Source organism: Glycine soja, chromosome 10, assembly GCF_004193775.1.
Source record: "Glycine soja cultivar W05 chromosome 10, ASM419377v2, whole genome shotgun sequence".
Taxonomy (NCBI): Eukaryota; Viridiplantae; Streptophyta; class Magnoliopsida; order Fabales; family Fabaceae; genus Glycine; species Glycine soja.
The window spans coordinates 1,092,774-1,119,599 of record NC_041011.1 but is presented as its reverse complement, the minus strand read 5'-3'; the positions used below and the strand labels follow the sequence as shown (position 1 = coordinate 1,119,599).

The following is a 26,826-nucleotide window of genomic DNA, read 5'->3' as shown; positions in this document are numbered from 1 at the left end:
TTTTAAATTATTTAACATGCAAGAATTATGAAATATAAAGATATTCACTTGAATATATTTTAGTCTTTAAAAATATTGTCATTATCTATTTATTTTGTTTAAAACAAGTCCTTAGTAAAAAAAATTCTTATCAAAAAGACCATTTATTAATTCTTTTTAAACCGTATTTTTCATTAAAAATAATTTTATTTGAGTCATATAAAATCATTATACATGATAAAATTATTTCTCTAAATATTTAATATAACAATATATCCGAGTTACATTAAATTTATTAGCTCTTCATTTTATATCACCATTCAATATTCATCATACATTATATTTATATATATTTAGCATCTATGAGAAGAGAATCATCATCCATGTATCTTACTTGACTTGTGACTTTGATTATCTTATGTGACTAAAATCTAAATAAATTTTGATTTAAATGTATTTTTTGTCATAAATGTGTGATATTTTGGTTTGGAGTTAGATTTAGAAGATCTGATCTTAAGTATCAATGTCAGATCTTTATCACATAATAATTAAAACTTGACATGTTGATTCGATGACATTGACATGTAGGATTGAATCTCCCGAATTTAACTTTGAGTCAAAATATCACGTATTTATATTTTACGAAGACAAAAAACATACTAAAAAATTCATAGAAGCGAATCCCGAAAATATCAATACTTATTTTAACCATAAACTTCTCATGTCGCTAAAGCAAAATGAGTTTTTCATGGATTTGGTCTAATTGTAAATATTGTAAACAAATGGAATGCTCAAATACTCCTTTTTCAGCTCAAGAACAGTTGTTGTTTCTTTTTCAATTACAAAAGTGAGTATTTTAGGGTTTGAATTTGAGGACCCTAACATCACCGTCCTCAAAAAAAATGATGACATAGATTGTGAGGTAGATTAGGCCAAGAGAGGCAACAATGGTGGGTTAAAGGTCTGGTAATCATACTACTTGTGGAGGTTCTGATTAATTTATCTTCAACCATGAAATGAAAAATATATTTTATATTTGACATAACCTTAAAATGTCTAAACCAAGGTGATTAAACATCAACGTATTCAAGTAAAAAATATTAACATATAATAATCTAATTACAAAAGGATGAATTATATTAATAATAAATTCATCTGAGCTTTCGTCAAAGATGAGCTATCGTCGCTATGGAGTTCCATCTTCAAGTACAGGTTGGGACCAGAATTTGCAAACTGGAAAGTCTACATAAATGATGTGAAAACCCCAAGCCCAAGAAAAATATATCATGTCTTTGGGCACGCAGTTATATCAATATTTCTGGCAACCATTCGTCGTTGTTTTGCATTTGGACATGCTTCCAAGCAAGGTTCCTTCACGATAGTATCATCCCGTGGGGGAAGAACTCCAAATTTGAACTGCAATTTTAAAAGATAAGCGAGTAATGACAAGGAGGTCATCTTTCAAAAGGTGGTCTCCAAAAAGGATTACTTAATATTACCTGACAGCTGTAATCGGCAAAGTTAGGCTCCATAAGTAATGGAACCCCCATATGGTCCTTAAAGAAGGTCTAGATTGAAAATAGAGTCAGATCAGATGCAATCATCCAGAGAATGCAAAAAACTTCACTTCGAAGCATGCACAACATGTTTAGCTCTCATTGTGACATGAAAGAAACGAGCAAGTATTTTGAAGAATCACAAACCTGTGTCGGAAACTTACAGGTGTGGGTGCAAATACCCACACATTTGCTTTCCTCCAGATACTTGCATCTTTCCACATACACCTACAAGATTTTATAAAACCACTTTGAAAATTACAGGATTATTTGATGAGTTTTATAAAGCTCATAAAAAAGATCAAACACATGGAAAGGTACAAGTGATCACCCCACTACTGCATGAGGTTCCATCTGGTAGGTCTACAGAATTGACTTTGCAGGGGCCCATGAGCCATTGACAAGTCAGTACAGTAACCCTTGCTTCAAAGTCAAAACCAAAACGTTTTAGGATATCTAAACAAGTTTATTAGCCTGTAAAGTTCGGGGGAACATCAGGCAGGAACAAAGATTTGGGACTCATCTAGAAGAATTGAAAAATGAATTGTATCTGATCAGACTCACCAACCATCATAGCTGCAATTTTGCCTCCTCCTATGGGAGCTATGAGCATTTTATAGAGCTCCAAAAGATATGGAGGGAACAGAGACCTCAATATTCGTACCTGACACAAGTCACAACAGCTAGTGAAGTTACTTTCGGACAACATGACCATTCAAAATTAATAAGAAACTTTAGAGTCAACATGACCTCAATTTCTGATCAACTTAAAAGATAAAACTAGCTCAAACAATTGAACAAAATCAACTACAAAACAAATTTTCATTTTTACCTAATAATGTCTGTCTACTTTATTTGAAATGATTTTATCAATCGATATTTGTTAGAGCAACTCCAGCAGTGCAATCATAATGGAGTTGCTTAACTCACTTTTTTTGATAGATCCTACAATCCCACATGAAACTTAAGAAATTCAACAAGTTTCCTCTTCAATGGTACAATTCATAAAAACTTAAAATGGGTTCTGCAATTATCTCACAAATTTTAAAAACTCTGGTAAGAACGTTGCTTATATGATATAAGCAACAATTCTTAATTTCTTATACACGAATTGTCACCGTGGATTGCTTGAATGGTAAAAGTAAAACTGCATAAGAATTGATTCTTAAGTTTAAGAACCCCATAAACAACTCCTATAGAAGATGCTTAAATTAATTAGCTAGGCTTTCTCATCGTATACACTTTCTTATCTTAAAGGAGCCAAATACAAATAACAATACTAGTTTTAAGGTCAACAATTTGGAGAAAATGCTATTGCATATAACTATATAAGGGGTGTAATTATAACGAGCAAATGCAAATACCGCTGCTTCTACGGTATCAGAATTGGTAGTGCCCTTCATCATTAGACGATTGGCAACTTCAATTAGTCCATCATATCCAGCTTTCTTCGAGTCCCACCCCACCTCCTGTTAATACTTCCACACTCAACTATAGCAATAACAACCATCATATAAGAAGAAGAGTCTACAAGGTTTTCTTTACCTGTACCAATTTGTTACGGAACAATTTGAGAAACAAGTCATCAAACACACCGGGTTTGTAGTCAGATTTCAGAGCTCCAATTCCCACTTGTTCCACCTGATTCACATTTTGGGAAATAATTCTTCAACACATTTTTGTAGCATGAATATGAAAAACAAAAGTGGAAGATACGCACCGTTTTGGGTCCCGGCGACGGAGAAGAAGAAGAGAAAGAAACGCGAAATCGATGGTTCCGAACACTAGAACATACCACTGGCACTGGGGCACCACCACCACCAACAGCGCCTAGCGCCTTCATTTTCTCTCCAACCGTACCCATTCACTGTTCAATTAAAAACACACAAAAAAAAAGGTTACCGGCTACCGGTTAATTCAAGTGAAACTCAAAACGACACCACGTTTTGCGTTTTGGTAAACCCTAACAAAACCCCTACAAGAAGAGACAGAGAGCACCCGTGCCTGCTGGCTGTGTCACAATCTCGTATCAAAAGAGATGAATTACGCCCGTCTGATTTCCGGCGGAGGATGGCTTCTCCGGCGACTGTGCACGGCGGCTGAGACTCCCGCGAAAAAGCCAAACCTCTATCGAATGTTATCGGCGCTGGACATCACCGGAGGCACCGTGTCGCAAACGTTGGACCAATATATAATGGAAGGCAAAGTCATCAAAAAACCAGAACTCGAGCGGTGCGTCGAGCAGCTCCGAAAGTATCGCCGATTCCAGCACGCACTCGAGGTATCAAATATCAATTATTTCACTTTGTAAACCTTTCACATTTTTTTCTAAAATGTTGAACTCTATCATTTTATAATGAATGCAGATAATAGAATGGATGGAGATAAGAAAAGTTAATTTTTCCTGGAGTAACTATGCTGTGCAATTAGATCTTGTGTCCAAAACCAAAGGGGTGGATGCTGCGGAGAATTTTTTCGGCGGTCTTCCTCCTCCAGCCAAGAACAGGTATACCTACGGTGCTCTTCTGAACTGTTACTGTAAGGAACTAATGAAAGACAAGGCATTGAGTCATTTTGACACCATGGATGAATTGGGTTATGTCACTAATCTGGCTTTCAACAATGTCATGACTCTGTTTATGAAACTGGGTGAACCCCAGAAAGTGCCTCAGCTAGTGGAGCTTATGAAAAAGAGGACCATTCCCATGTCCCCATTCACATATCATATCTGGATGAACAGCTGCGCCTCTTCAAACGATCTTGGTGGGGCGGAGAGAGTCTATGAGGAGATGAAAACTGAAAATGAAGGCCAAATTGGTTGGCACACTTACAGCAACCTTGCTTCTATTTATGTAAAGTTTAAGGACTTTGAGAAAGCTGAGATGATGCTTAAGATGCTGGAGGAACAAGTGAAGCCGAAGCAGCGTGATGCTTACCATTGCTTGCTTGGCCTTTATGCAGGGACTGGTAATCTTGGGGAGGTTCATAGAGTGTGGGATTCCCTCAAGTCTGTCTCCCCTGTCACCAACTTCAGCTATCTTGTTATGCTTAGTACCCTCCGAAGGCTTAATGATATGGAGGGGTTAACAAAATGCTTTAAGGAGTGGGAGGCAAGTTGTGTTAGCTATGATGCGAGGTTGGTTAGTGTCTGTGTTAGTGCTCACTTGAATCAGAACATGTTGGAAGAAGCTGAATTGGTATTTGAGGAGGCTAGCAGGAGGAGCAAAGGGCCTTTCTTTAGGGTTCGGGAAGAGTTCATGAAGTTTTTCTTGAAGAAACATGAGTTGGATGCTGCTGTGAGGCACTTGGAGGCAGCGCTTTCAGAAGTCAAGGGTGATAAATGGCGTCCTTCACCACAAGTTGTTGGGGCTTTTCTCAAGTACTATGAAGAAGAGACGGATGTGGATGGTGTTGATGAGTTGTCCAAGATTCTCAAGGCTAACAATTTTGATGATTCCTGGATTAAAAGTTGCATTACTGCATCCAAATCGTCTCCTGAAATTGATCCAGGAATGAAGGAAGATTCTCAAGTCTACCATGCGCAGGAGAACTAGATTACTAGATATCATGGAAAAACAATTGTGTGTAGCATGTAGGTGCAATTAATGTGAAGCAAGTGATTTGACTGTTAACTTGGTTTTCCTAAGATAAGGAACAAATTCTGCATAATCGTTTATAATTTAAGAGAAAATTACAATCATCACCTATTGTGATTTGCTTTTATTACATTAGACATTCTTGTTTTTTTTTTAATCCTACAAAAAAATTTAAATTGTTAGTTTTTTGTTTCGCCATATATCTTTTGATGTTTTAAACTTGAGAAAGGAATACATGATTTTTAATAAAAAATTTTTTTACCTAAAATGTTCTTTATTTATTTCACATTAAAATGATTGTTGAGAAATGTATGTATCTAAAATGATTCACATTAAATTTTAATAAACTAAATTAAGATTTAAAGTTGAATTAAGTAAATTAAAAAATTACATGTAATTTAGTATTACAATGACTCTAAAAAAATTTTCATGTCACTATATAGACATCTTTTTTTTTTCTCATAAATGAATCTTTTTTATTCTCTAAGTTTTCTATTTTTATTCTGAAATGTTTACTCATAATGCAATAAAAACTTTAACAATGGATAATTCTCTAAGTAAAGTTTTCTAGTTTTCTAAATGAATGCTTTATAAAACAAAAGATAAAAGACATCACATGTTTTATTAAATTTATTAACAAAAGTTTCACGGAATTGATAAATGAGATTAAAAGGAATATAAAAAAGAAAAAGATAACATGTAATAAAAGTAAACTATAAGGATGATGATTATAATTAACTCGTAATTTAATACTTCAATAAGGAAATGTTTTTAGTTCTTATTTTTATTTTCATTAGTTATTATTTCAGTCTATTTTCTTAAAAAAAAATTAGTTTTTATCTTGGAGCCCTAGCATATGGATATCATATTGATATCTAATTAATCTATGTTGAACTAAGTAGTACACTAGTACTGTTAGTAAAGCTCTTCTTCCAAAAAATTTAACACAACTGCATTATGATTAACTTAAATATGAAACCCTTGAAGTCTATAGTTGATATACCTGTTAGGTGATTGTCCGTGTCACTGGAAACCTCTAGATGATGATCTAGAGATAACCTAAGACAATAGCATATAAAATTCTCCTTTGTTTAGGTATCTGTTGCAGATTTCATGCGATTCTAGCTTCTTTGGTGCTGTATAGATGCACATATTCCTATTCAATAAAATATACGCCTTCTTTGTCAAAAAAATAAAATTATACGCCTTCTACCATTCAGGTTTTTCTTTCGATCGTTTTTTATTTTTCGTTGCAGCCCTCAATATTTTTCAAATAACCCACAAGAATGCTCGAACTTTGAAGGAAGAACTAGACATGATCGTGATAGGCCTCTAAACGTATGGACCAGAGACATCATGGAGAGAAGCTCAAATAGTTAAGTTAGCTATTAGATGACTTTTTTTATATTAATTTAGATTAGATTGGGACACTTGTATGATTGCTATTAACAACCATTAGGTTATGTATTGTATTTCTCATTTGACTATTATCATCAATGAAGAAGAATATAGTTTACTTTATTAGATTTTCTCTGTAGCTTTAATGGTAGAATTTAAGAGTAATGATAAAATAGGTTTCTTGGTGCCTATCAAATAGATGAAAAAATGTGTTTTTTTTTTCTAAGTGAATAGGAATATGTGCATCTATACACACGAGAAAATGATTTCTCCTTGTTACTCATCATCTTATTCCTGAACGGAACATTTTGTTGGACAAAGACGCTGCCACCCGGAGGTGTTCATTACCTGAGCCTTGGTCTCCCGGAGAATTTGCGGAGAAAACGAAACCCTATTGGTTCTCTATTACTTTCAACTAGCCATATACTATCACAATTCTCTATCACCAAGATATGAACAATATTCGAAAGTTAATCTTTAAGTCACTAATTATTAATTAGATATGGTAATTTGAAATTCGAAAGCTACTTTATTTATTTATTCTTTATTTTTGACAACTTCTAATCTTAAAAAGATATAAAAAGTTTAATCTTTAAATCGATAATGTTGATAATTTTTTTGTTAATAATATAATTTATTGTTTATTTTGACGACTTTTAATCTTAATTGTTATTAGTATAATATTCAATTTAAGAGAGAGAAAATTTATCTACTTGTTGATTCTAAATTAACTCTCATTTATGAGATAATAATGATAATAATAATAATAAAAACTAAGATAATATCATATCCTCTTGACAAAAAAAATACCGAATTACAAAAGGATCCTGGCATATCATGTCACAATAGATTTTTCAAGAAAGAAAAAAAAATCCTAGTTTATTTTCTATATTAGCCTCGGTGGAGCTGCCAAGTCTATAATTCCATGCATATTTGTGTGTTTTGGTAAACCCTCCAAGGGATTCCAGTTCCAACAGGAGACAAAGAGCCAGCACTGATCAACGAAGATGTACTACACACAGGGAGAAACTATCATTTAGGATAAATTTTTTTTCTAAATTATTAAATAGGGATAAATTTTAAATAAATATCTAAAAAGAAATAAATCCTAGGATATGTCATGATTTTTGTGATTAAATTCGTAATTTTTTTTCTTTTTCTACTTAAGTTGTAAAATAATTTATGATTTTTTATTTTTTTTACATACGACTTTGTAAGTTTTTTTATATATATTTTTATAAAAGTTATAAATTATTTATAACTTTAAAGTCACAAATAATTTATTTAAATTAATATTTTTAGTTTTAGTTTTATTTAAAAAATTTATATTTTATATATTATTTATTTAATATTTTTTATTTTGTATATTTTTTTATTTAATATATTTGTTTAGTTTTTTATATTTCATTTAATATTTTTTTTCTTAATGTTAATGATTTTTCTCCTAATTGTAATACATTTCAATGAGTTCGATTTTAAAGTTGTATGTATAATCATAATTTCACTTTATTAGTTCTTTATTTATAGAAAGAAAATTAAATAAAATAAATATTAATTTAAATAAAAATATATATATAAATTTAAAGTTATAAATTCTATCAAAAACATAAAAACAATTACGACTTTGAAGTGGTATTTAAAAAAAATTAAGAAGTAGAAAACAAAACAAAAAAAGTTCTAAAATAATTTAAGACTTTGAACGTAGAAGTCATGGGTTACCTTATGGCATACTTTTTTTTTAGATATTCATTTAAAATTTATCTCCATTTGATAATTTTGAGAAGAAAAAAAAACCCTAAATGGTAGTTTTGCCTACGCCGAGGGACACAAGGCAGGCTGTCTAAGACACTCGCCAAAAAGCCAAAACTCTATCTCACTTTGTGGATATTTATTAAGTGATTTTTAAACTGTTACAAAATATGTATTTTTTAATATCATCAATTTAATTTAGATGAAATTATTTTTAAAAATTAAAAAATCAAATTCCACTTAAAAAAAATTAAAGGATGAAATCGAACCTAAATAATAAATTAAAAAAATAATTTAACTAAAAAATATATATCAATTTCATTATGGAAACTTCTATGTTTCTTTTTTTTTTTTTTTATTTCGAAATTGGTTGAAGTTTATAATGATTAATGATAATGATTGCAGATATTAAAATGGATGGAGAAGAGGAAAATTAACTTTTCCGGGAACAATTATGCAATGTATTTAGATCTTGTGTGCAAACCAAAGGGGTGGATGCTGCTGTGAAAATGAACTAATGGAAGACGAGGCATTGAGGCATTTTGATAAAATGGATGAATTGGGTTATGTCACTAATTCTCAGGCTTTCAAGTTTCAACAATCTGATGAGTATGTTTGATACCCTCAGGGAGCTTAATGATTTGGAGGGCATAACAAGATGCTATAAGGAGTAGTGGGAGTCTAGTTGTGATACCTATGATGTGAGGTTGGTTAGTGATTGTGTTGCAGCTTACTTGAAGCAGAACACGGTGGAAGAAGCTGCATTGGTATTTGAGGAAGCTAGGAGGAGAAGGAGCAAAGAACCTTTGTTTAGTATTAAGGAAAAGTTGATGTCGTATTTCTTGGAGATACATGAGTTGGATGATGCTGTGAGGCACTTAGAGGTGGCGTTTTCAGAAGTCAAGGGTGATGATGAATGGCGTTCTTCAGTACAAATTGTTTGGGATTTTCTGGAGTACTATGAAGAAGAGATGAATGTCGATGGTCATGATGAGTTGTACAAGATTACCAAGGCTATCAGTTTTGATCATGCCTGGATTTAAACTTGCATGGCTGAAATCACATTTGCATTTAGAATTTGTAACTTCGACAATAATCTCAAGTGAAGCGGCCAAATCAGTTTTTTAATTTCCCTAAGAGTCAAATAAGGTTACAACTATATTATAAGGTTGCTTTGTTTTTTGTCATGGACTAAACTGATAGGGAGGCAGAAATTCATCACATTTTAATTTTTATGTTTCCTTCATAATTTTGAAAGAGGGTATTCAACTATGAGTGCCCATTGAAGTGGCTTGCTACATTTTAAAATGATCTATAACTATTCAATCACAGGCCCAATATCATAATATTAACCTTTTTATTTTGACTTTTGTTTTTTTCTTCTTCTTCAATTAGAACCATTATAATTACGCAAAAAAATAATGTAAGCATTGCTAATATAACTTTTACAAAAATAGAGAAATAAAAGACCCAACCCGTTAATAAAAAAAAAAAAACCAGCACGGCTATACTAGTAGTAATTACAGACCCAAACATTATGTGACCAATCGATAAGTATTTTTATGTTCATATCGCTATTACTCTTGCTAGTTTATTTGATAATAGACATAGTTTTTTAACTATTTAAAATGGCAACATTGATACAATTATACAAAAGGATTGTTAAATTCAATTATATCACCTATCCCTCGTCAATGTTGTCATTTCAATTTGGCTGCCCTTGTGTGTATTTTGTATTGAACAATTTATCACTTAAACTAGTTGAAGTGAAAATAGACTACAACTATAGGTAAACTTTGTCTGAAATGTTAGAAATTTAAATTCTTACACTGCTATCTAAAGAAAACTTTACCTAACCGTCACTTTCAACAAGAGTCAATCTCACGGTTATGTTATGCCTATCAAGATATCTGATTGTGAACCAAAAAGGAAGGAGCCATGCTTTCAATTTGTCTCAATTTATTTATATTTATACTCAAAATCTTCCTCTCTCTTTCGCCGGATTGCAACTCTCAGGTTTCATTTTTGAAATGAATGAATGCTGAAAATTGAAAAGCAAACGGTACTGCAATTTCAACAACTAAGCCAAAGAGGATGGAACTCCATAATGCTGATAATGAATTAATACTTTTCTGACACTGCTTAAAATAACTAAAGTAATGCTTCAGTTATAATAAAAAAATAGAGCAAAGAGAAAGCACTAAACAGTACAAACCTATCTAGTACAAGCCTAATGAATAGTACAATCCCAAACTCAAGCTGTTGGTTCAATATTTAAAGGTTGTTGTTCTCTATTGGTGTAAAAGAGACACTCTTGGGGCTGAACACCCTATAGCTCACAAAAACAGACACGCAAAGTGCTGCTACTGATAGTATAACAGAAAAGGCACTAGCAACATTCCACGAGCTACTTGATGCTGCATCAACTGACTTGCCACTCAAAGAATTACCAACAGATATGTCAATGGGAACCCAATCACAGTAAATAGAGTAGTGCCCGGAACCATGCCACGGTTGACCATCTACTGGATACCAGAATGCAACAGACATCTTACTGGATCCACCGATGTTAAATTGCACGTCCTGAAAGGTATTATTTTACATCATTTTACTTGTTTGTTATCTTATAAATGGAATTCAGGAATATATCTACTATTTGGTACAATGCTACTAAAACAAAAATATATTTGGTTTCAAGCTACAAAATGAGTCCCTGGATAGAAAGAAACTAAAACATAAACACAATAACCACAGCATGTTAAAACAAAAACCACGTGATTCAGAAGATTCCTTCAATCACATCTATTATATTTGAAAAGATCTTTTTCATTTATGCCCCCACCCCAAACAAAATACGAGAAAAAAGAGGCAGTGATCTAAATCTTGTTTTTAAGCTTTTGGCCACAGCCAAGAAATATATATTCAGAAGGCAGGTTTGCATAGGGAAACAATGTAAAACAAACAATCCAGTACAAGTTCAAAGTCAAAGTTGTTTCAACAACAAATAACGCAGAGACCTAGTTAAAAAGAAATTTTTATCACATGGCTTAGGGTACTCTGCGCCAACATTGATTAAAATTGATAAATAATTTCATGTCTTTCCATCCACAATCCATTAGATTTACAAATGATCCCAAAAATTAATTGAAAAAGAACTTGCGAACAAAAAATTCAGCTAATTGGGAAAGAAAATCTGAACAAATCAATGCAAACTCTTATCAAATAAAACTTATGAATATCAAATTACTTTCTAAGTTCCAACCTGTTGAAGATGATCCATAGTCCTCAAAGGCCTCGAGAATTCAAAAAAGTAAGTGCCCTTTTTTCCATTATCTGCATATGGACTCTCATCCTCTACGAATCCTGTTACAGAGAAGCATGAGAGTACCAATATGAAGAAAAAAAATGCAAACTAACTAAATGACAGGGCAAAACAAAACAGAGAGATCAAATTTAAGGTACTGTATTTGAGGCAAATGTTCATATTGCATACACAAGGTTGCAAGTTGTAATCAGTAATACCTAGTATGAAGTTAATGATTTTTACTGGTTTTGTAAAATATTTAGTATAAAGTTCCAGGTAAAATTTGAATCTATGAGCTTATATTTGAACCTACAACCTAATGATTAACAGCTCAATTTATATCAACCATTTCACCAGAACTCCAAGTTAGTTATAAACTTATAATGTTCCTATTATTATATTTATCACACACATATATGGTCCATCCAGTAAACCAATTACTTTTTGAAACGGTGGCCCGGCACCTAATTGAGTCAATGACGAGTTTTTGATAACACTCATGCACTAGAAATATAGAAATCAAAATATGCTTTATCATGAAAAATAGAGTAAATCCCTACTTTTGTCCTCCGAGGAAATAAGTGTGATCATTTTTTATCCTCAAGATTTTTATCATCAAATTAATCCCTCAACAATGCAAAGAGTCATCACTTTAACACTCCAAATATTTCCAACATAAATTAGTCACTAAACAATGCAAAATGTCATCAATTTAGTCTCTCGATCAAGCAAAATGTCATCAAAGAAGGACAGATGTGATGATACCTTGAATAATTGAGAGACTAAAGTGACGGGGCTTGAAACTATGGAGGACGAAAAATGAATTAATCTTAAAAAAAGAATTGTATGGCAAGAAGCCATAAGAAACAAAGCGGGTTGACCTTTAATGGATCACTGAACTTTTAGCACTTAGTGGGAGATTAACCCTTCTATATGGCACCATTTATACATTATTGAAAACAACCGGCACTAACATGTATGAAAATTTTTAAAGTGCTGTTGAAATATCTTAAAACAAAATTCATAAATGAAGCATAGTATAAGGCATGCTTTTATCTCATATACGAACCATTCACTTCATAAGAAGTATTTAGATATATAAGGAAACATATTTTAACTACTGCTTAGAATATATTGTTTTGAGATTCCTGTCACTACCAACCAAAATTTCAGTCTAGACTCAGCTTCCAACTACAGTTAATGGATATGACAATGTTTATGATCTATAAATAAATGAATCAATCACCTGAGTGAACTGTGAAGCTGCTATGCCACCAAGCACCTTTCCAGTCATTCTGCGCACTTGAATCATTAGCTGACAACAGAAAAATGGTCAGTCTATAATATAACTTAGAACCCACAACATTCCAAGTCATAATACATAAAGAAAAAATTAATTGCCTTGAGGGAAGTGTCTTTCCTTACAGATTTTTGACACTTTAAAAAAGAGATGCATTGCCATTCTATTCAAAACTTATGAAGCAATGGAAATTTTATTGTACCTCTCAAATCATAAACAAAGAGGGATTGTTTGGTAGCTAGAATATGGTATAATATGATAGGATAATTATCCCATGCTGTTGTAATCAATTGTTTGGTGCACTAATAGGATATGATTTGTTTATTCAATTGCTTATTCTATCTTATTGGTGTAGTGTATTTCTTATCCTGACAGAGTGTGTTGGTTAGAGAGCAACAAAATAGGATAGTCGCTCTCTCCCTCCCTCTCATCACTCCACCACCATCATTGTCACCATTGCAACCATCATTGTCATCATCGTCAATGCCACCACCAACGTCACCATCTTTATCACCATCATCGCCATCTCCACTATGACAACTACCACACCACCACCACTGATGCTGTCACTCCTACCATTGTCACCGCTATCGTCGCCACCATCATCATTGTTACCATCATTGTTGTCGCTGCCCTCACCGCTTCACCACTGTTTCTACCATTGCTACCATCACTCTCATTATCGCCACCATCATTGTCATCATTATTGTCATTGTCACTATCGTCGCCACCACCGCCACTGCCATCATTGTCACCATCGTTGCTGTCGTTGCCCTCACCGCTTCATCACTGTTTCTGCCATTGCTATCATCACTCCCATCATCGCCACCAATCATTGTCGTCACTATATTCATTGTCACCATTATCGTCACCATCAATACTATCATCGTCACCACTACTATCACGACTGTCTGTCGTTGTCACCACAGCCACCACCTATCGTTATCTAGTATGTATCATGATGTGCATTAACCATTAAATAGTATTAAAGCTTATCCTATTTTTATCTTATCAAGTTCTTATTTTGCTCTTATATTTTATCTTATCATATCTTGACCATCAAATGAGCTCTAATAGACCAACAATGTGCCTTAACAATTTCTTGTTAAAAATCTACCAACATAAACTTGATTCTCATAAGAGATTAGATTCAAAAGTTACTCGATCAAGTAAGGCATTGTATGACTTGAGTACAAAGTCAAATGATTTAGAGTCGCAACATAAGTGCTCTCAAATATAATGTTAAGTGGTCAAGAGTCCTCATATTTTATTGGATGGATGTGGATAAAGAAGTTCAAAGGTTTTTCTACTTAGAATATTGGTACTATGACAGGTAAGTCGATGAAGGTGACAGACCCATAATTTAAAGGAGGATTAACATTATGCGCCTACAAGAGACCAAGGAGTTAGGTACTGTAGGATTTAAATTTTGGTATACAGGGAAAATTAGAGAAAAGAATGGTGTGGTGTTATTGCAGACAAGTATTAGAAAGAGGGTCTGGGGGATGTAAAACGAATTGGACACAATTTTAGCCTCAAATTACTGGTTGCATAGGAGACCACCAACATCATCAGTACTTACGCATCACAAGTAGGATTACAAGCACTTCAAAAGAAAAGTATTGGGAAAGTTTGGTGGGATTGGTTCAAGGCATTCCACAAGAGGAAAATATTTTCTTTGGAAGGATCTAAATGGACATATTGGTAGTGAGGCATGGCAATTTATAGGAGCCCATGGTGGCTCTAGTTTTAGAGAACTAAATAAAGAATGACCATTTATTTTTTATTTCTCTATGACTTATGATTTTAGGATTATGAACAATTGTTTCAAGAAGGAGGAGGAACATTAAATCACTTAAGAGGAGAGTTCAGGGTGACAAATTGGAAGAATTTGGAAAAGAAAGGTGTTTGTGCGACTTATATCTAAACTATATAAGACGTATGATAGGGAAAGTCGGAAACTACTAGTGTGATAACTCCAGGAGACGAGACTAAGAACTTTTCGATGGGGATAGGACTACACCAAGATTCAATCTTAAGTCCTTATTTGTTTAATTTAGTCTTTGTGTGCTTATTAGGGACACAAAAGATTATCCCTGATTGCATCCTTTTTGTGGATGATATAGTTTTGAATTAAGGACAGTTGTTAACTTGAACTTTGAAGACAACTTCAAAAACAAAGGATTTTCGTTTAAATAGGAGTAAAATAGAGTATATACATTGCAATTTTAGCAAGAGCCAAGAGAAATATGACTTGAAAGTAAAATTGAGAGATGTCATGCCACAGATTTCTTAGTTTAAATATTTGGGATCAATACTACGAAATGACGAAGAAATTAATAAAGATGTCACACAAGACATAAGTGGGATAACTAAAATGGAAAAAGGTATTGACGGTTATTTGTGATTGCAAAGTACCTACCAAAGCTCAAGGGCAAGTTTTATCATATTACTATACATCCAACTATACTCTATGGTAGTGAATGTTGGGCTTTAAAGGAATAACAAGAGAAAACCGCAGTAGTAGAAATGAGAATGTTAAGATGGACGTGTGACCACACAAGAAAAGACAAGATACAAAATGATTGTGTATGAAAATATATTGATATTGCACTAATTTAAGGGGGAAAAGCAGAAAATCGGATAAAGTAGTTTGGACACATACAAAGGCCACAAGAAACATAAGAGTAGATTACATTATTTTTAGTTCTATGAAAAAGGGGAGAGAGAGACTAAGAAGAACATTGAAAAAGTTGTTAAGAAGAACCTTGTTATAAATAATATCATTGAAGTTTTGGTTTTTAGCTGAAATGAAAGGCATTGTGTAACCCATGCAATCGATATCACCTAGTGGAATAAAGGTTGTGATGTTTTTTTTTTAATGGAAGCAAGATATCCTCACTGTTGGAAATAATCCAAGTCCCACATCGGCTAAAAGTAATCCCACATTAGAATATATAAGTGAGGGGCAACCCTCACCCCTTGAGCTAGCTTTTGGGGTTGAGTTAGACCTCTCACTCACATTATACACTCTAAGATGGTATCAGAGCCGAAAACCATGAGACTAACCTCAAGGCGTAGAGATCACCAAAGTGGGTTTTGCCTCTCCCAACAAAGTCTCTTCCATACACATGGTCAGGGAATCGAACCCCTGTCATCATGTTTGAGGAACTCAGTCATCTACCAACTATGCTAAACCTTGTTGGTAGCTTGTGATGCTGTTGTACTCACTGAAATCACTGAAATAACGCTTTTTCTACAGAAAAAGAAAATAATATAATGTGGTTTGGCATTATGAGACTTGATATGTTATGCAGCACACATCATCATTTTAGATACAAAGAGAAAATATTATATGTTGGCGATTATGAAAATCCCATTGGGTATAAAGGAACTGATGTAAGACAGCGACTATGATTACGATTTGCTTGGTGTTGTTGTCTTGAGAGCCATGCACTGTGGGCCCAACAATCGCGCTTGCTAATCTTGTGTCATTCCATTTTAAAACTTTCACCTTTACCTGAGTTAGGAACTTAAAAAGTTGTCTGTGTAATGTTTGCATAAAAAGCACTTATCTTTCCATCTTCTTGTCCTCTAGTATACAAATATCAGATGTCTTAATTTTGACACATCCCTTTCTTCCAATGTGAATGAATCCATCTTATAGTAATTTAAGACGCATCATACACATGCCAAAATCCAATCACTGCTTAATCATTTTGGGATCCACTTTCATCTGTAAAGTTACATCAATTTTAAATTGGGATTTGTAGGACAAGGATAAATTATTTTACAAAAACTAAGGAGCAAAGTCAAAAGAGATTAATATCAAACCTGAACCTTGATTTTTTCATGGCTAAGCTAAAGGAATAAAATAATGGACCACCTTGTGCATGGTTCAAAACAAGATATGGCTATTATTTATATGGCCAAAGTGAGAAAACTATGAAGGATATTAATAAGTAAGCAAACTAAATAATGTACAATAGGAAAAGACAAGCAATATGACAATCGAAAATGTATATAGAAGAATAAAACATGTTCTACATAAGTAATTTACTTTATGTACAAATCACCTAAAAGAACTGCATGAACACCTGAATAAAAGGCATAAGTGAAGTCATGTAAGCAATGTTCATATTTACTGCAACTACAGAACAGTAGTTTTTAAAATTTTAGGAAGCATCTGTGATACTTCCACTTGATGTTTTAATAATGTAATCTATTTATTCTGCTTTTTTTCAGTCATAGAAGCATATAATTCTTATCAATGGTGTTGCATTTGTACATACCAGAACCTGGAGGACCAATTCCATCCAAGTATCTGCAATGTGGATTCCAAGCATATAGATCAACCAAGTGACCAAACCTGTACCAATAACGAATATAGGAAGCTGAATGAACATAACCAACAAATAAGATAGCCCACAACTATCATGAATTGAAAGTTAAGGAATTTTTTAGCTCATAACCTATCGCCGCCATTTCCATATCTATTGTCTAGGGGATTGCCACCGTAAAGTCGTCCTGGAATGGCACTTCCTATTGAAAAGTGCATAATGTCAACTTCATGACCTTTGCAGCTCTTGTCAGTGCACGAGGTCGGATGTTCTTCACAGCCACCCATCTTATAACAATTAACACAATCTTTATCAAATACTGTTTTACAAAATCTTCTAGTAAGGTTGGGATTATAATTGAAAGCAAGAAAAGACTGCAAAACTTACATTATGATAAGAGGCACCATCTCCAATTTGAAACATGAGAGCAACAGATGGACATTTATTGCTTTCTCTGCGTTGCAACAACCAGACAAAAGTTCATCATGGATTAACACACCAAAAATATAATATTTATAAAGAATTTAATTAATATGTGATATTAGTGTAAAACTTTTTTTACACACATTAAATAGGAATTCACCTTATTGACTGGTCATGTTAATAATTAGTATGATATGATAAAAAAAATCAAACATAAGCTATGTTACTTAAAATTAGTTAAAAATTAAAAAATTAATTTATTAAATTATAAGTATTCGATAAAATTGTTAAAATAATTGAAAAAATAAAAAAATTATGATTTAATTAAAAAGAATAATAAAAAAATTTACTAAATATATTAAGGATAAAAATAAAAAATTAGAAATTAGTATTTTAAAAAACTTTAGTGTTTTAAAAAATATTAGAAATTATTAAAAAAAATAACTTATTTACTGAACAATTAAACAAATTGTTCAACTCATAAAAAAACTAAAAATTAGAACATAACTATAAATTTTATGTAAAATACATTGAGAGTATATTTAAATTAAATTCTTATTTCTAAACTGTTTTCTCTTGTTTCCAAACATGTTGGACACTCTAACATTTAAAACACCATCAATAGAAACAAGTTAATAACATAAGCTCAACGAGTTATTAAACTACGTTAGCCATAAGCAGCATAAATCGTAGATGAAATTTTATCTGCTTTGGCATGACATATTTACCCTTTAGAGTAGGCATAGTCACCATCTACTTGCAGCAGAAAGAAGATATCGCGGCCGTCATGGACACTCTGCAATAAAATCATGACCACCAAGTGAGAAAATAAATAATAAAACTGGCTGAAGAATGTGTGGTGTATACTTTAACGGTGATCTTTCCCCCTTTGAATTCATTTTCAGCATCTGGGTCAAGGGCGGGAAGGAGGGGAAAGTAGGACCCATCAATGTCCTTCCAATCATCGGTGTGACCATCCAGTGTGATTACACCGTATTTGAACTCAGCCTCGACTCGGATCTCCGACTCGGACTCGCAGCTCCAATGACCCGATTCCTCGTGTGACTCCACACGGGTTCCCAAGCCCAATAAGAAGAACATCAAAAGGTAACGAAGCATTCTGGAATGGAGGCAGCACGTGCTCGTGGTAGAAGATTATATATGAAAATGGATTGGGTGGGTATTTGTAGAAGCTTGAAAATTTAGATTAGATCACAGAAACTAAGACATTAGATGTGACGCACAGCACTAGACTTTTGTTTGCTTTTCTCCCTTTTAAGCAGCACTTTCATTCTGCCTTCCCTGGACAGTGGACAGTGGACAGTGGACACTTTATTTTTACCCAACCATTACCATGAAATATACGCCTTACACACCCCACCTGCCTTTGTCATCTATCGGAAGCATCTTCTCAAAACAATTTGCCTGATTTTCTCTTACTTTAATCAATAAACAAATAGATACAATAAGTATATACTTGTTCAATTTACCTGTACAACTATGTTAAACATTATTAATGTGTAAATAATTATTTTTATCCCAAAAATATAATGGGATCAAAATCCTGTATATAAAAGAATGAAACTATAATAATCGGATGAACGTGTAAAGAGTAAAACAATTATATTCTACTTATACCTTAACATTAAATTAGTTATTAAATATTATAATTTAATAAAATAGTCCACAAAAATTTAATGATAATATTTGTTATATTTTTTTAGATATTTAGATACTAAATTAGATGGTTTTTTCAAAAATTAAATTATCATTGTTTTATATCTATAAGAACAAAAATTTCTTGGAATTGTGAAATTACAATAAATTATTACATTAGCGGTGGTTTAACAACTGTCACAAAATTTCCATATAAAAAAAAAGTGTCACAAAGAATTTGTAACAATGCTTTTTCGTATGAAAAAATTTGTAACAATGAAAATTAAATGTAAGGTTTTTAAGGTTAAATTATAATTTTGTATTTTAATATCATAAATTTATAATTTTGATTCTTTTAGAATTTAAAATTTAATTGAAAGATTTGATCCCCTAAAAAATAAAAATTCTGGTTCACCCTTTAAATTATTAATTGATAATTATAATTTATAGAATTATTACACTAATTATAAATTAAATAAAAACAATTATTGTTTTTTATTTGTGTCTTTACAGATTTGTCCCTAACCCTCATTCTATGTTACCCTAATCTTGTCACAAACAACAAAAACTCCATCACCGTCACCAGAATTCTTCAATTCAGATCCACCGCACCGTCAACAGTGGTAGTCATTGTTGTAGCGACACTAGCCCTCGCAGCACCACTGTCACGTTGCGAAGCTTCGTGGCAATGATGGAGTGGGTGTCGCCGCCGAAGTCGAGGCCGAGGAAGAGCACGGACTTTGCGGCCTGCACGATCTGGAAGAGGTGCAGGATCGAGAGATCCAAATTTTTGGATACGTTTTTGGGCGCAATCCAACCGAGGCAAAGCACTGACTTTTGGGGTCGAAAACCCATCCTTTAGCAACCCCCTTTCTCTCTAATTCCTTCAAAACCAAAATCCCATTCTTCATCAACCTTTGCGTCTGACTCTCGACGAGAAGCACTGGTTATTGTACTTAGTGTCATGCTCTGTTAAAAGGTTTGTCACGCGTGAATGCTGTGGTGGTGGGGTTTTGAGGGGTGGCTTGCCGTGGGAAGAGGAAGTGTGTGGCCAAGAAGTTGATGTTGAGTGGGTCATCGTGGCAAGGGAGTGATTCCGGCAAAGTGACGTCGACGACAGAGGGAGAGTTGGCTATGACGATGAAGTGTGTTGACGAAGAATTAGGATTACAGAATGAGGGGGGTCAGGGATAGATTTGTAAAGGCACATAAAAAAAAATTTTAAAATTAATTTATAATTAACTTAATAATTTTCTTAATCATAATTATTAAGTAATAATCTAAAAAGTGAACCAAAATTGCTACTTTTTAAAACTAGGGATTAAATCTTTCAATTAAATTCTAAGAGACCAAAACAAATAGATTTATGATCCTTGAGACACCAAAATTATAAATTTACAATTTAATCTATATTTAATGGTTTTCCTAGTTAACGGATTATTTTTACGCAAATGTTAGTTAATGAAATTAAAATACAAGTAACTCGATCAAAACATAACTAAAAGTGCATACATATAGATTAAAACATCCAAATATAAGAATTAAAATATAAAAATTATACAACTATTAAAGTCAAATGAATAATTTATTTAAAATCATGCCATTTATTGAAAAAGATTTTCATTCTCTTCACGTTTTTAAATGAACATTCTCAATGTAATTTTTTCCTTATTCTTTTTAGAATTACATTTCATATATTATTCTCGTAACTAATAAAAAAATTATCTTTCAATTCTTTTAAAAAAATATTGTCTTCATCTATATATCTGATATTCTTAATTGTTTATCTCTTTCAATTTATTTTTTTATCTTTTTTAATTAAATTTTAATATTTTTAAAGAGAAATAGTCAATAACTAAAAAAACATATATTATAATTTAAATTATTAATTGTAAATTTAAAATATAGTTTAAATATTTAAAATAATTATTTATTATAAATTTTAGTTCTCCAATAATTTATATTTAAAAAATATTTATTTATGTTGGAAGTTTAGCAAAGGCTCATTCAAAATGTTATCATACAAACTTAAATTACAAAAGAGATGTGATTTATATATAACATTATTATTTTTTTGTGTTTGTCTCTGTTTTTTATTGTATTATTTATTACATTTTAAATTTATCTTCTTTTTTTCTTCCACTCTCTTAATTATAAACTTTTTTTGTTTAATTTTTTGTACAAATATCTTTTTTTAATTGTAATTAATGCTTTAATAGAAAGAGATAAATACAAAAATAAATAGTATAAATAATACAACTAAATTATAAAAGATAAAATATACTTTTAGTGCGTGAGAAATATTTAACTACGTGCCAAAGTATTTATCAAGAACGTTATAGATATTTGTCTTTAAAAAATAATCTTACTCAAAATACTACTATCAAACATTATCAAATATAAAGATATAAACATTAATGTCGTGCCCACTGCCCAGCATGTGTGTATCAGCATAGGTTGGCTGATTCTATAGGCACAGTCTTCGTGAGACAGTAGCTTGCTTGCTGTTTTTTTTTTCTTGCTTCTGTCGTTTTAACTTTTAATCCTGAAGTATCTATAAAAAAAATGAAATAAAAACTTTTTTCACTTTCACTCTTTAGCTAAACCTACACCCGTAAATAGCATTGATGTCTATAATGCACTATGCGTGTGAAACCATCACACCCATTTAAAAAGTAATATATTAACGTAGTATCTTAATGTACATGTACTACCTGCATTAGTGTACTCGACCTCTTTTATATCACCACTGGTTGCGCTTAACGACTTATCAAATCATGATCGTATGAATGACGTCCCGTGGAGTGTGATTAATTTTTGGTAGCACTCTACACCGCTTTCGGTAGTAATAATTTGGATTGTCGTAAATTGAAATGTTTTGCTTCGTTTGAATTTTGATTATAGTAATATATTTTTTTGCTTGCTTTGTTATAGGCTTAGCACTTTTGAATGTTTTTATTCGCTCAACTTGTTTGTAGGTGTGCAACACGTATCCTCATTGTGAAAGCTTTGTTCCACCTCGTTACAATGGTCGTAAAGAAAGTTACTCACGATGATTTAAAAACTATTATTGTCAAAATAGAATTAAATTATATTCATCATGCCAATTAGACTCCCATGATTAGCCAAACCTTGTTGGCTCGTGGCAAAACGTTGAAAGTGCATCACCTTATTGTGCATTGGTGTTCCTTCTACTTGCAACAATTGGATAATGTTCTTCAGGAATGGTACACGTTTGGTTCGGTTGGACTCCGACTAACCTGGTTGGCGGAGTTGAGATGCCTGGTCACAAAACTTTGACTCAATTGGAACGTTAAAAAAATTACTTAAGAAAAATACATGATTCTTGTATATAAATAATGTTTTGATCTTTTAAATCTAGTATAAATTCAATGAATTCAAAATAAGGTATGAAAAAATCGATAATTCATTGATAAAAAAGAAAACATATTCCGAAGAAGAGCCGAATCTAAAATGAATGACTCAAAAGGCCAGCCAATGAAAAAATAAAAATAAATCTAGGTAAAATAAAATAAATAAAAGTCCCATCACAATTTAACATAAAAGAAATTATTGCTTCGTATAATTAATCCAAAAGTAATAATACTCTTACAAATTGACAATTTTTTTCTTCTTTTTATTGTATATACTTTTGTTTCATCGCTGCAAGCATACACGATCTAGATTATGCACGTATATCATATAATTTATGCAAATGGTTTTTATTTCTTGGTTCATGTAATTTGTATTTTTATGCATGATAAAGGATTTTAAAATTTAATAAGGTACACGATCAAAGCTAAAAAGCAACTCATTTTAGCAATCCTAAGACTAGAACACAAAAATAACCTATTACAAAACAAACATGATAGAGTCTCGCTTTTTCCTTCTTTTTTTTTTTTGTCCCTCCATGATCAACACTTGTCCAATAGCAATCAAAATCTAATTAAGACCGTCGAAAAAACCCACAACGAAGTTGAGATGATCAGTGTTGTGCAAAGGAACTCGCTTAAAAGGCAACAAAACTGAGTAAAACAGTGTTGCCTAAAGAAACTCTAGTAGTTTGGATACTTGTTGCAAAAGACTGTTGTAACAAATTCATTTGTAAGGGGAAAATGTGTTGGAGCAAGGGTAGGCACCTAAAGGGGGCACCATTGTCAAACAAACAACTGAAAAAGTGAAGGGGTTGGTTTAGGTGGTGGTTGGGTAAAGAAAAGAGAAAGGTGGAGGTGGTGAGTGGTGACTAGAGGGGAGAGGAAAAGATATGGTGACTAGAAAATTTATGTGGAGTCTTTTTTTTATTTATTATTATTGAGAAGGACAAAAGCCCAAAAGAATTACATTGTGGATACAATATGGGATAGACAAACCCATCAAAGTTCTTTACAAGTAACATAGAACATCCTCCTATAGAGGAACAATGACTTCTACGGTGAAGTCTAATTTCCATGACCGGAGGTTGGCGAGCTTGACCGCAGAGTGGTCGGAGACAACAAAGTTGCAGAAGAGAAGGGAAGGGATCGATGATATGAAAAAGGGTGGTGACGATGCCTGCCGAGGCGACGTTCACAGACTCTACGGTATTCTGTGAATGAGCCGCAAGCCTCAAATCTAAACAAAAAACCAAATAAAGAGAGAGAGAGAGAGAGGTGGAGCAAAAGTTTTCGTTGCAGGTGAGGTGGAGAAAAGGCTCAATGGTGGCAGAAGGCGTAGTTGGCAACGGCGAATGGAAGGTGGTCGGCGTGGTGGAGGGTGATATCGGCAAAGTTTGATCTTGAAAGAAAGATAAAGAGAGAAATTAAAAGGGAAAGGAAGTGAGCGTAAAAAAAATATTTTATAGGATTAAATATTTTTTTATTTTTTACTATTTATTTTTTTGCTCCTTACACATTTATTTTATTTTTTGACCTTATAATATTTTAGATAATTTTATTTACTTCAAAACACCATTTAAAATATTTTAATAATTAAAAATAAAACAAACATTATTTATAAGAAATAAAAAAACTTAAAGTAAAAAAAAAAATTACAAGACTAAAAAGATATTTAACTTTTAATAATTTCATTTTTTAAATATTATTTTCAATTTTTTTTATTTCCGATAACTAACTGACCTCGCAGGTAAAAAACACTTCCTCACCGGTGTGGAAGTGTTTTACCACTTCACCTTAGAATTCACCCTAGCTAGAGGAACAATCTTAATGGGTTGGGAAAGACAATAACGTGTTGGTCAATCTGCCACACTATTTGCCTTCCAAAAATTGAGTTTCCTAAACTTTTGGAATCAAATCTTTATAGTGTTACAGCATGGATGATTCGTGTTGGACCCCTTCGTCACAAGTTGAACTACTTTTGGAATCACACTCCCACTAGAGATGTTTGGTACCATTCCCAGACTACTTCAAGGAAAGAGATTAGTCTCTACAGTTCTTCCACCAAGGCATTTGTGGTTCCTAAACATTTGACCGAACTAAAGAAAATCTTTTTAAATAACAAGGAAGGCTCAAAATTATATTTAAAAAGACAAAATTAAATTTATCTAAAAATTTAAAAATAAACCTTGATCAATTTCTATGCTTAATTATTCTCAACTCAAGCTCAAAATAGTTCGTTCCCATAAATTTTCCATTCAATTGCATAAAAAAATAGCTAAATTATGGACATCTAGCCTACAACCAGGACCACGAGGTGAAAATAATTCTCTGCATAAGAAGATCAAAGTCAAAGGATCCATCACATTGAAAACACAAAGGTTTCTCATATTCCATACGCACTAAACAATGGCAGCCCAAACCACCATTCAACAGTCCTCCTCCTTTGATGCATCTAAATAACGTGAGTGTTGACAAAAATGCATGATATGGCATTGTGGTAGAACTGTGATGAAATTTAGCCAGCCATACCAAAAATTTCAGACTTGTAAAGCCTTCACACACGTGAAAAACCACTACCTAACTGATTCTTTCACTTAAAAGACTTCTTAGGTTTATTTTCCTCACACAAAAGATCCCTTTACCCTCACACTAGACTCTAGAACATCCACCCAAAGAGATTGACTTTGGTTAAACAAGGCCCACATTCATTTAGCTAACAACGCATCATTAAAAGTAGAGATGTTTTTAACACCCAAACTCCCATGACTCTCGCCTAGCCATTTCTAGCAGTGTTGTTGACCGAAGGATATTCCTAAACAGGGTAACTAGATAGTAAATATATTGAATAAAAAATCTTGTGAACTGATTGCAATTTTGTAAGCCAATATTGAATGTTGATTTCCCCTTAATTATATAACTTACACAAAATTTGTTGTAAAAATTATCAAAACGATGAACTTGTATAATTTCGGCGTCAAATCAACATGTCAATCACCAAATTGCATACAAAAGCTCCTCAACCTTAACTATAATTTGAACAAATACAAATAGCATGATTAAGTTTCAGATAAACTTTTCATATATATATTCAGAGGCTTTTTACATACTGAAATCAAGTTATCTATCTTTAACTTTTGAAGAAATTAAACGAAAAGAATCCAAATGGATATGAAATTACACAAATCAAGTGCCAACAAAACCATGCAATCAACTCTTCACTGAATGCCATCAAGTGCGATGGTAATATTGTTGCAGTTTAATCAAAGATTTCATATTGGAGTAGAATTGCATTGCATATTTAGAGAAAAAGTTTTGTTTGTCACTCATAATAGTCCAGTTCGAACGAATTACCTCCAATAAAAAAAAATAGCTATGGAGGCATGGCTTTACATTTAAAAAAATCTCCTTACAGAATTACATATATTGACATGGAAAATTTAGGGAAAAGAAAGAAAGAAAAAAAAAAGAACAAAATGGGTGCAATATGGAAGATGCCATACCGTAGCGGAGCCAGAAGCTAACAAGCCGCGGCGTCATCGGTTTGAGGAGCACTAAACAGAGAAATCTGAATCTGAATTCGAAGTCGAATGTAACAAACAAAGTTTTGACGGAAAAGGAAAAAAAAAAGGTTAAGAAAAGGGAAATGACAAGTTTGTGCGTGAATCTAACGCAGAAGTTAATGAGAAACTTTGATTAGATTCACGCACGAACCTGCGATTTGCCTCTGTCTCTCACATGTACAACTAAAAAGCCTATCTAGTATTTGAATGCAATAGGAAGGAACGTTACGTTACAACTTACATCTCGAAGCTTCTCGAGGTTCTCACGCCACCAATAGTTCATTCTAGCCGTTTGATTGTTATCGTAGGCTCAGCAATGACGCCATCATTTTATTCCATTTTGGGAAATGAAACGGACACAAATACATAGTAGTAGTAGTAGTATTTTATACAGCAACATGAACTAGTATATGTATAATAATAATTTGAAATCATTTTTTTCAACGGAAATGAAAAAATGAATTGTGCAAATAAAATGATTTTTTTGTGACTTTTGTCCCAACCAAAATTACTACATATAGTTTCCAAAATATTATTTTATCCAAAACATAGTTAAATTTTTTTAATATTTTTATTTTATTATCTCCAAAT

General features: G+C 32.6%; 3 protein-coding genes and 2 long non-coding RNA genes across 6 annotated transcripts; 2 read left to right on the top strand and 3 right to left on the bottom strand.

Moving 5' to 3' along the window:
• Positions 1-991: 991 nt before the first annotated feature.
• Positions 992-3,406, bottom strand: LOC114372054 (beta-carotene isomerase D27, chloroplastic-like). Its single transcript, XM_028329443.1, has 8 exons — positions 3,256-3,406; positions 3,081-3,176; positions 2,900-3,004; positions 2,100-2,199; positions 1,867-1,958; positions 1,683-1,763; positions 1,479-1,547; positions 992-1,395 (listed from the first exon to the last, which is right to left on the bottom strand). The coding sequence occupies exons 1-8, from the start codon at positions 3,397-3,399 to the stop codon at positions 1,264-1,266; spliced, it is 819 nt and encodes a 272-aa protein (XP_028185244.1). The 5' UTR covers positions 3,400-3,406; the 3' UTR covers positions 992-1,263.
• Positions 3,407-3,522: 116 nt separating this feature from the next.
• Positions 3,523-5,258, top strand: LOC114372053 (pentatricopeptide repeat-containing protein At1g02370, mitochondrial-like). The gene is made up of 2 exons (XM_028329442.1): positions 3,523-3,816; positions 3,902-5,258. Exons 1-2 carry the CDS (start codon positions 3,574-3,576, stop codon positions 5,087-5,089), a joined length of 1,431 nt encoding a protein of 476 aa, XP_028185243.1. The 5' UTR covers positions 3,523-3,573; the 3' UTR covers positions 5,090-5,258.
• Positions 5,259-10,359: 5,101 nt separating this feature from the next.
• On the bottom strand, positions 10,360-19,060 carry LOC114372397. The gene is made up of 8 exons (XM_028329929.1): positions 18,513-19,060; positions 18,374-18,441; positions 17,610-17,676; positions 17,355-17,509; positions 17,175-17,251; positions 12,829-12,897; positions 11,541-11,641; positions 10,360-10,861 (listed from the first exon to the last, which is right to left on the bottom strand). The coding sequence occupies exons 1-8, from the start codon at positions 18,762-18,764 to the stop codon at positions 10,553-10,555; spliced, it is 1,098 nt and encodes a 365-aa protein (XP_028185730.1). The 5' UTR covers positions 18,765-19,060; the 3' UTR covers positions 10,360-10,552.
• Positions 10,735-13,882, top strand: LOC114372398. 2 transcript variants are annotated; one of them, XR_003658207.1, is made up of 2 exons: positions 10,735-10,868; positions 13,238-13,882. It is a non-coding gene; the product is annotated as an uncharacterized LOC114372398 (long non-coding RNA). The 2 variants fall into 2 exon arrangements; XR_003658208.1 differs by having other exon boundaries at positions 10,746-10,868; positions 13,258-13,882.
• A 3,212-nt stretch (positions 19,061-22,272) lies between the features above and the next one.
• Positions 22,273-26,560, bottom strand: LOC114370630. Its single transcript, XR_003657888.1, has 2 exons — positions 26,176-26,560; positions 22,273-22,583 (listed from the first exon to the last, which is right to left on the bottom strand). It is a non-coding gene; the product is annotated as an uncharacterized LOC114370630 (long non-coding RNA).
• Positions 26,561-26,826: the final 266 nt, after the last annotated feature.

Excerpts from the sequence above, each read along its gene's own strand:
- LOC114372053 (XM_028329442.1), top strand. The coding sequence starts at position 3,574 with ATGAATTACGCCCGTCTGATTTCCGGCGGAGGATGGCTTCTCCGGCGA. Across the intron at positions 3,817-3,901 it reads GATTCCAGCACGCACTCGAG|ATAATAGAATGGATGGAGAT; the intron begins GTATCAAATATC and ends TAATGAATGCAG.
- LOC114372397 (XM_028329929.1), bottom strand. The coding sequence starts at position 18,764 with ATGCTTCGTTACCTTTTGATGTTCTTCTTATTGGGCTTGGGAACCCGT. Across the intron at positions 18,442-18,512 it reads GGGGAAAGATCACCGTTAAA|AGTGTCCATGACGGCCGCGA; the intron begins GTATACACCACA and ends ATTTTATTGCAG. Across the intron at positions 17,510-17,609 it reads ATGGTGCCTCTTATCATAAT|ATGGGTGGCTGTGAAGAACA; the intron begins GTAAGTTTTGCA and ends AATTGTTATAAG.
- LOC114372054 (XM_028329443.1), bottom strand. The coding sequence starts at position 3,399 with ATGGGTACGGTTGGAGAGAAAATGAAGGCGCTAGGCGCTGTTGGTGGT. Across the intron at positions 3,005-3,080 it reads TCCGTAACAAATTGGTACAG|GAGGTGGGGTGGGACTCGAA; the intron begins GTAAAGAAAACC and ends AAGTATTAACAG. Across the intron at positions 2,200-2,899 it reads CTGATACCGTAGAAGCAGCG|GTACGAATATTGAGGTCTCT; the intron begins GTATTTGCATTT and ends GACTTGTGTCAG.